General features: G+C 35.7%; 1 protein-coding gene and 1 pseudogene across 11 annotated transcripts in view; both read right to left on the bottom strand.

Moving 5' to 3' along the window:
* Positions 1-2,186: 2,186 nt before the first annotated feature.
* GOLGA4 (golgin A4) overlaps positions 2,187-10,031 on the bottom strand; it is a 95,821-nt gene continuing 87,976 nt past the window's right edge. For 5 of the 11 annotated variants that reach the window (XM_023536838.1, XM_023536717.1, XM_023536741.1 and 2 more), the window contains one exon: positions 2,187-2,249. In XM_023536838.1, the coding sequence (XP_023392606.1) occupies positions 2,202-2,249 (48 nt within the window). In that variant the 3' untranslated portion in view covers positions 2,187-2,201. Of the gene's footprint in view, positions 2,250-3,558; positions 4,256-6,964; positions 7,028-10,031 lie in introns of those variants that run through there. The other 6 variants (XM_023536968.1, XM_023536910.1, XM_023536813.1 and 3 more) reach the window with 4 other exon arrangements.
* On the bottom strand, positions 5,554-5,672 carry LOC111736507 (annotated as a pseudogene).

The raw sequence follows: 10,031 nt of genomic DNA, 5'->3' as shown, positions 1-10,031 counted from the left end.
TCTATGAGTCTTCCTTTTTGCCTACTTCCGGGCAGCATCTGAGTACCTGTTTTGGCTTAGGCTGTTTTCTGTGAGTCTCATCCAATCATTACATCAGGCATTATGCCCAGGATCTCGTGATCTACACCAGATCGTGAGCCAACTTCTTCTCTGGGAGACGCATGAATTAAAAAGACAAATTCTCTGTCCTACCTACTCTAACCTATAGTGGTGAAAGAGAAAGAGGAACCGACCAGGAAACACACTAAACTCTCCCCATTTGAAAGGGGAAAGCAGCCTAATCTGGATACGGGGAACCCAAGAGGAAGTCTTCCTGCGGCAGGGGAGCGAGCAATTGGAAAAATATAGACGATGTGCTCATTGCTGCTTATTAGGCTGGTTTAGAAAAACACCTTTAAATTTTTAAATGGCTACATTGTTTACAGTTGTTGAGGTGATATTCACTTTTAGTGTTTGAACACTTACAAAGAATGTAACAACATCAACAAAACTAAAGAGTATCCCAAATTAAGGCATGAGTAAATTGTCCTAACTATAGAAACAAACGGCTTGAGGGCCCGGAGGGAATGCTGCTGCTGCTGCCTCACCCGCACCCCCACCTGCCACCCCCACCCTCCCATGGAAAGTATGCTTTAGGCATGGCTATTTCAATGTCTTTGACACTTCAAATTTGGGTGAAGCCTAGTTTTGAAATGCAGTGTTCTAAGAGCGCACTGACTCGGAATGTTCGCCCATGCCTCACATCTTTGGAACGTTAAGGGGGAAATGGTGCCAGACAAACCTGGCACACAGTAATCTGAAATGTGTTTGGCATCAAAGGCTATTGAGAGAAAGATGGTTTGGTCCAAGAGTGCTTACAAGCACTCTTCATGGAGTACTGAATGAAAGGGACCAATTACATGTATCTTAAATGTCTGGTGGTAGAGAAAGGGGTTAAATGATAGCACATCTATAGGACAAAATATTATGCAGCAATTAAAAACTTCCAAAGAAATTTTGATGGCCTTCAATATAGACATATAAATGTAGGCATACACACACACACACACACACACACACACACACACACACACACACACACACACACTCTTCCACATACCTATTCACGCATTAGAAAAATACTGCATGATTAAATGCGCCAAAGTAGTAACAGAGATGCTTTCTTGGTGGGGGATTCTGGAGGATTATTTTCTTTTTAAAAAAACATCCTCCAACTCATCTACAATGAGCCTAAATTTCTTTCCAAATCGGAAACAAACAAAAACGAAAGGTTTTTTCTGTTTGTTTGCTTTTTCAGAGGTAAAGAAAAGCTTCAGTCTGAACACAGCACTTAACCTGCAGCCTTCCAGCCCCACCTTTTGCTGTGGAAGGTGAGGAAGCTACAACCGAGCCAGCCCACCCTCTGGGCCTTGCTGCAAGGAAAGGCTCAGACTCTGTGAGCCACTTACTCTACCAACAAGTTTGTGTGGCCAGTGAAGTTTTGAAAGAAGCAAGCGCTTATACATCAGAAAATAAGAAGTTATATTCCAGTCCTTTAATTTAGGAATGCTTAATCCAATGATTTTCAAGCCGCTATAGACTGAATGTTTACGTCTCCCAAAATTCGTGTTAAAACCTAACCCCCAAGGCGATGGTATTGAGACTTGGGGCCTTTGAGAGATGATTAGGTCATGACCGTGGAGCCCTCATGAATGGGATAAGTGCCCTTATATAAAAGGCCCGAGAAAGCTCCTTTGCCCCTTCTGCCGTGCGAGGCAACAGCGAAAAGACAGCTATCTATGAACCTGTAAGCAGGCCCTCATCAGACACCAAATCTGCCAGCACCATGATCTTGGACTTCTCAGCCTCCAAACAGTGAGAAACAAATGTCTGCTGTTTACCAGCCACCCAGTTTATGGTATTTTTGTTATAGCAGCCCAAACAGACTGAGAAGACACAATTCAGCGACTAGGTAGTTCTCTTATCAAAATTCACATGCATCTGACCCACACAAAATGACTATAAAATTAATTCACTTGCAGCTGCAAGTGAAATTATTGCTGACAACTTGCTTAAGTAACATCTTTAAATGAATGGCTTATTTCTTGGCAATAAATTTACAGCATCACCTTTTTAAGTGCTCCAGTCATGAGGTCTTGGAGAGAATCTTGGGTTCAGCGCCCCAGCGTCTGGATGTAAGTGCTGGGATCAGAGCTTTCTCATTATCTGGTCTTGGGCCAGCCTCGGCCATCACAAACCCGTTTCTTTGTCTGCAAGTCAAAATCAGAGTAGAAGGCAAAGTACTCAACAGACTTTAATCTATGATGCAAACATGTCCTTTAAGTATTGTTGGAAAGCCTGTCATTTCCCAGGCATCAATCAAGGAGAGTAACAGGGGATCTTCAAGAAAAGGTCTGAGACCCTGACACTGTACACAACGTAGGGTTCTGCCCCTCTCGCTGGAACAAGTAACCAAGAGAGAATGCCAACACTATTTTTAATCAAAGTGCCCTGAGTTGGCTGCACCTTCTTCTGATAGAGGGGCTGCATGCCTGCATTGAGGAAAAATGAACAACTCCTATATAATAACTGATGATCACGCCTCCTCTCACCCCATGTTTAAAATCCAGCTTGTGCGCTTTCTCAGGAGTTGGCAAACTACAGCCTGCTAGCCAAACCCAGCCTACCACTTGCTTTTATAAATAAAGTTTTATTGGAACACAGCTATGCTCATTCATGTATTATCTTTGACTGTTTTTATACTATAGTGGCAAACATGAGAGGCTGTGACAGAAACCATATGGCCTATGAAGCCGAAAATATTTACAAACTGGACTTTTATAGAAGAAGTTTGCTGACTCCTGTACTCTTTTTGATATGCTTGTCTCCAGAAACGGGTTAGGGAGAAACTGCTGGCAGTTGTATATGGATTTCACTAAGAGTCCACAATCTACCCTAAGGAAAGATATAAACAGGGTAGGAAGTCATGTCTGTTGTTAGAAATCCTTCAGTGGGACAAAATTTTGCTATTTAAGTAAACCTTAATTTAAAGGGAAAAACAAGGTAAGACTCTCTTCTCTTGCTGAAAGGAGTCAGCTGTGGGTTATAGGAAGACCCCTTGGCCATCCGCTCCACCGAACTCCCAGCTCTTTGTCACAACATGATACACGAGCAATGCTACGGTTCAGACTATCTGGATAATTGAGATTCCATGTTGAGGCAGAGGCAGATAATACCCAGACACTGAATATTATACTTGCTAGAATATAAAGAGTATGTGAAACTCTCTGACCATCTCTAGGTATTCAGAAATTTCGCCTTAAGTTTAAAAATAATCAAAGTATGGTCTACTCCAGAGAGAAAAGGCATCCATCCCCAAATTGGCAAAATCCTAAAACACCCATCTGTGAAGTACTTTTTGTTTCTGTACTTTTCTAACTTGGTCATGCTAATTTTGAACATAAAAATCTTTCCAAATTCTCATCTTAACAAATAGTTCATTGTATTCACCCAGATAGAACATAAATTCTTAACTATTTTGAAATAGATTTCAACATAGAGATAAGTACAGTAAGCAAATTTTATACAGTAAATAAACTTTATTTATTTGTTCTTCCAAATGACATTGCCAACAGTCACAGATTTGCATACAATAGTTATATCTTGACTATTTACAATTTACAGTAGTATTTCTTCCTCTGAAAAATATAAGTACAAAAGCTAAGTAAACAATGAGGTACTGCCATTTGGATTTATCATATGTCATTGCTTAAAGAACTAGTCTGTAGTAAATATTCAACAAATCAATCTAGATAAAATAGTCAATTAAATGTTCTAATTTATCAGAAAAAATCCACTAAGTTTCACCCCGAAATGTATTGCACAAGTCTTTTTTTAAAAAAATCACTCTAAAAATAAATAGAAAAGGCAAGCAGTTCTTTAAAAAGAGGGACAAAAAAGAATGGAAGAAAGGAACATTAAGTGAGCCCATAAATCAGGTTAAGTTATTCAAAAAGTTTTAAACATAAAACTCTTCCCAACAAAAAAAAAAAAAAAAGAAGAAAAAAGTAAAAACTATCACTGTTTCTCCACTGATACAACCTATTTAAAAGGCAGTCTGCAACATATCTGTGGGCCGATGTCAGATTTTTCTTGGTCTTTTGGCTACATAGGGGCCCTGAATAATAGCTTCTTTCTCAAACAGCAAACGTGCAGTTTCTCGAGCTTGCCCAACATTACTCTCCTCATTTCTTCAAGATGAAGATCGGAGCCAGGACTGGAAAAGAAAAAGGAAAAGAGGATAAAGAAAAAAAAAAACTTTAAAGCCAACTTTTTGGGAGATTTATTGTTTCGAGTGAAAATAAAATTATATTCTATAGCCTGGGGATAGGAGTAGAAATATTCTAAGTATTAAATCCTAAAGGAATCTTTTAAAAATCAATGTCCTTGGAGTGAGCCGACCTGGAGTCAGCAATATCGGAAAACGGTATTTTTAAGTGACACTGGCACCGCGACCTCCACCATGTATCGAAAGCGACGAGGTCATAATTAGAGAGCCAGGAGTAAACCTGCTAACTTGGGAGAATTTCTCTAGGACGCAGCTCTTCAGGCTAGATTTAAAGAGGAGAAAGAGTTCTTCCCTGTCACTAATGTGTTGATTTTTCTACGTATTGCAATTCTCCAGGATGATATGCATGGCAGCAGGGGACAAGTAGCATTTTAGTGTAAAAAGCTACACCTCATCTGAAATCAACAAACTTAATTTTAAAAAAACTTAAAATGTTATGAAAAATGATGCTAAACCTTCCTAATAAGGTTTCTCCGATTAAAACGCTAAAAGCCTGTGTACTCAGGTCAAATATGAGGTTAAAAAAATAAAAGCCGTAAAATTAAATTACCAAATAAGATTAACAGTGACAAACTTTTCATATGTATTTAGTGGAAAGAGAAAGCTTTAAAGTCTCCTCAATTTGTAAAAGAACAATGTAATTCACTACTCATGATGTATTTCTCATAGTATATTATTTATAAAACTAGCTATATAATCATGTTGATCCTAGAAATCTAGACAAGAAGACTTCCTGTTGTATTTAAATTCCCTTGTCAGTTATTGCTTTGCAACCACGGCGTGTACTGTTGCAGGAAGAAATTCATGCATGATTTGATAATGCTGCATAACAGTCAACGTCATGAAAGACAAAAAAAGCTGGGGGAACTTTTCTAGTTTAAAAGACAGACTAGAAAAGCACAGCAATGAAACGCAATTCACAATCTTTGAATCTTGGAATTTAAAAAATTATGAAAGACATTATTTAGAAAACTGGAAAAATGTGAATGTTTACTATATACTAGATAACAGTATTATGTTAATATTAATTTCCTGAAATGGATAACTATTACTACTATGTAGGAAAATGCCCTTGTTCTTAAAGATACTTGCTAAAATATTTAGTTTTTGTTTGCAAGTTAACTGTCAAATGTTACAGAGGGGAAAATACATATGGAAAGAATGAGCAAGAGTGAAAGCAAGTGAAAATATTGGCAAAATGTTTTATTTTATTTTTTTATTTTTTACACCTACAGCACCTGGTCTTCCTAGGTGGTCTCCCATCCAAGTACTAACCAGGCCTGACCCTGCTTAGTATCCGAGATCAGACAGGATCAGGCTTGTTCAGAGTGGCATAGCCGTAGACTAGGCAAAATGTTAATAATTGGTGAATATAGCTGAAGGGAATCTGAGTGTTTATCACACCATGCTTGCAAATTTTATGTTTGAAATTTTTCAAACTAAAAGTTGAGACAACCAATTAATCAACAGAAATGTGACACAGTACACATTTCCAGTGATTAATGACAGCATTTAAATGTAATAATATAATAAGTATGATGCAGTATATTATTGAAAAAAGGAAAATTTAAAATTTATTAGGCTTGATATGAGATTTTACATGACTAAAGATAATTCTAGATAATCACTAAGGCAAGTTAATTGATATATATTAAAATCAAAACGAGATTCAAAGGTAGGCATAAAGAATTTTTAAAGCTAAAAGGTTTTTTTAAAATGCTGTATATTGGCATTTTAAACCTTGATACTGTTGTTAGCTGAATACTAGCTGAATTAACTAATAATCTCAGAGAATCTTTAAGCTCTATCGATTGTGATAACTAAGCTCCATTAATTCTGCTTATTTATGATTTGTGAAAATTCTAGCAAAGTTTGAGGTAAAAATGTACCCTAAATTTAGGGGGTGCTACATTCAGCTGATAGCATGAATAATACGTGGTAATGGGAGGGGTGTTTAAATAGTGAAGACAGTCAACCGGAATGAAACATTTTTGATGCCTCCGCTTCACTCTAATAATATGTTAATAAGAAACAGCCCCGTTGAAATAAAGCAGGCTGCCTCTGGGTCTCCTCCGGACACATGTGCTATTTTGTTAAACTATTAAGATCCCAGGAAGTAATGAAACTGCATTTATTTTTAAATCAACTTCACTAGTTTTCCTTATTTCTAAGTAGGCTTTACAATATTTTAAATTCTGGATTCATAAAATATTATCACTTCACTTTTAGAAAATGATTTTTCATTTCTCTTTCACAATCTTTATTGACTTCAAAAACCATTCTTGGGAAATAAAAAACTAAAAGGAATATAAAATACATAAATACTTTTTTGGATTCTTTAACAAAATTTCAAGGAGCAAATTTGAAACTTTCAAGTATTATTTAAAAAATTAAAATTTCCTAAAATTATATAACTCTTACTTGTAGTGGTAATTATTATTATTTTAAATAATATAGCACAATTATTACTACATTATTAATCTATAGAATAGAATTAACAGAAAATACCTATTTTAACCCACAGCAAAATCATATATTCATAAAACAAAAAGGCAAAAAAATTCTAGCGAAATGGTTAGTATCATGCAATATATTTGATTTTTGCACAAAAGACACAAGACATTATTCTTCACTCACCACATGCTAACTAAGCACAGACTGATGGTTTACTCAGAAGATACCACTGCGAGGTGAAGCATACTACAAAGCCAGGAAGAAAAAAAGCTTGTTGGGTTAGTTTTAAGACTTAATAATATTAACACAGATTATATGTGTATATGAACTTCAAAGGATTAAACAAATTGTACTTAAAATTTTCTCAAATCTCCTCAAATCAAGGAAATGCAGGCAAAGTGTAAGGAATCTGTAATAACCTCTCTCCCATCCTAAGTAAATATAACAGTTCGTAGCTGAGATTTTACTTGCAACTTAAAAATTTAAACATAATTAAAGATGTACTTGACACTTTCAGTACATATTTATATGACAGATTAATTAGGGTGTGATTATTTGCTTCATAAAACAATTTCATAATTCCATTAAAGTCCATTCAAATTTGATTTGCATAATCTCAATTTACCATCAAAAGGTTTTATGGAAATGTTGATGAATAGTACTAAAATATATCTCTATGTTGAATTGTCATTCCTAAAATATGTCAATTTTATTAGAGAATAACTCTTGCAATTCAACAGTCCATCAGGAATGGTTTCAGAAATGATAGCCCATACTGAAATTTCCATTCAAAGGGCCCCAGTTTCAAACATGGTTTTTATTGTAGCAATCTTCTTAAATAAATTCTATGTCCCATTGTAAGATGGTCACAATCCAATATCACTAATTAGCTTCCTGGTTTAATTACTAATTAGCTTTAAAACAGCATCTGCGAAAAACAGAGGTTGCTTATAAAATCAGTGTCTATTCTTGGATAACATGATCAACTTCAGAAGCATCATTTTATTTACTTTTTATATTTAATATGAAGTTAGTAAAAAGCAGCAAAATCAAAAGACAAACTAGAAAATAATATTTGCAATGCACAACACAATATGGTTAATAACCTATTGGAAAACTTGCAGAATATATGTATATGGATGTTCCCTGTGTCTATGCTTTAAGTACTGAAAAAAGTAGAAATCACCTAAGTGTCTATGAATAAGAAACTGGGGACCTAAACTGTAGGACATCCATATAATCACACAATCAGTCAATAAAAAGAATGAGATATATCAGTTTGTAATGGGGTGGCATAATATAAAAATACATGAAGTAAAAAAAGCAAGCTGTTGCATACTCTCATTTTTATAAAATAAAACAATTAAATGATAAAGGAATAATTATAAATATATTTTAATAAAGATTAGAAAACCTGGGGATATTCTCCACACTATTAACAAAGATGATCTTTTCATGGTGGAAACAGATGGAAGGCTGAAGATCACAAAAGGCCTCCCTTTCCATGTAATATGTTTCTGAACTGTTTGGAATGTGTTTTTGACAATGATCATTTGTTACGTAATTCTAATAAAACCAAGAATCAAAACCACTTTTGAGATGACAAATAGGTATTTTACACGTCCAGTATTTTTTACTCTGTATCAGTTTTGTTTGCATTTGTTTCTTGAATCCACCTGGCATGCATCTACTGAGTCCTGCAAAGGGAAAAATAAGCCACCACTGGAATGGAAAACACTTGTACCTAACAATGCTGAAAAGTTCTGATGATTTTATTAATTCAGAAGAGATTTTAAAAATTCCAACCAAAGGGAGAGAAGTGAGAAACATTAACCGAAGTATAAAGACTGGTCTAGGGCAAGGACTAATCAAAAACTTGACGAAGGATCAGTGTGAAAAGCAAAGCAAAACAGTTAATAGAAGATCAATTGAAAAAAAAAAATGACTACAGTGGATGAGGTAAGAAAATAAGCCAAACCTTTTTCATCAAAAAAGAAAAATTTTCTTTTAATGAAGTTATCGCGAAAATAGCCATCTACGTTAAATGTGTCGTGAAGTTTGCTAGCACTCTAGAGATAAAAATGTATTTCTAGAAACACTTCTTAAAAAGAGATTCCTATATAACAAAAGAACCTCTTAAATTGCAAGAGATGATTTAGCACCTGCTTAAAATAAAGTTTCTATAATACTGTATGTCAACTATACCTTAATCAATTAACTTTCTTAATGAAATTATCCTAAATAACAAACAACACTCTCCTTTTAAAAAATCTGATGGTGTACTTCTAGGGCAGTGTTATTCAGCAAAATACAATTGGACAAGCCAAAGACTTTTGCATTCACTCTTGCTTCTAGCCTGCTACTGAAATACCCTGTTTACTGTGGCCATCTAAAGCAGTGGTCTCCAACCTTCAGGGCACCAGGGACCAGTGCTCCTCTGAGAATCTAATGCCTGATGATCTGAGGTGGAGCTGAGGTGGTGATGCTAGCGCTGGGGAGCAGCACAAATACGAATGAAGCTTCTGCTTGCTTGCCTGCCGCTCACATCCTGCTGTGCGGCCCAGTTCCTAACAGGCCATGGACTGGTACCAATCCGTAGCCTAGCGACTGGGCACTCCTGATCTAAAGTACCTACACCATCACCAAATGAAATATCAGAGACAACAAGCTAAAAACTGGGAAGAGGAAAAAGGCTGCTCTAGGGAAGACAAAAAGATATGTACATCTGATATGTGCATTTTCTTTTTAACTTCTGCCTGTTCCACATAAGGCAATTTTTTTGTACTTGAAACAAATCTAAAACTTTAAAATTTTACAATTAATTTTATACTTTAGAGGGAAAGAAACCTTAGGGATAGGATAATACAATATACTCATTTTACTAATGAGGGGCAGAAATATGAAAAAAGTTTGCTCAAAATCATACCAGAGATTGAGCTGTTGAGATTTAGGCTCTCACCACAGCAATGTTGCATGTGGCTGACACTCCAAGGTACGAGAAGTGAAGATGGGGACAGTTTTTGAGCTGGTATCATTCCTATAAAATTGACTGTCTTACTGAAGTCTTTAATGGTTTACCTTACACACATTAATTATTAGTTCACCTTTCCAAGTCTCATTTTCTAGGAAAGACTCATCCTACATGGCTACATGGTGGCTAAAGGAGCCATCACCAGGGAGGAAGGGGGTGGGGAGAGGGGGGAAAAATAAAAAAATAAAATATTATAAAAATAATAATAATAAATAAAAT

Source organism: Pteropus vampyrus, unplaced genomic scaffold (assembly GCF_000151845.1).
Source record: "Pteropus vampyrus isolate Shadow unplaced genomic scaffold, Pvam_2.0 Scaffold1, whole genome shotgun sequence".
Taxonomy (NCBI): Eukaryota; Metazoa; Chordata; class Mammalia; order Chiroptera; family Pteropodidae; genus Pteropus; species Pteropus vampyrus.
The sequence above is the reverse complement of the archived record's forward strand: the minus strand, read 5'-3'. Positions and strand labels throughout refer to the sequence as shown.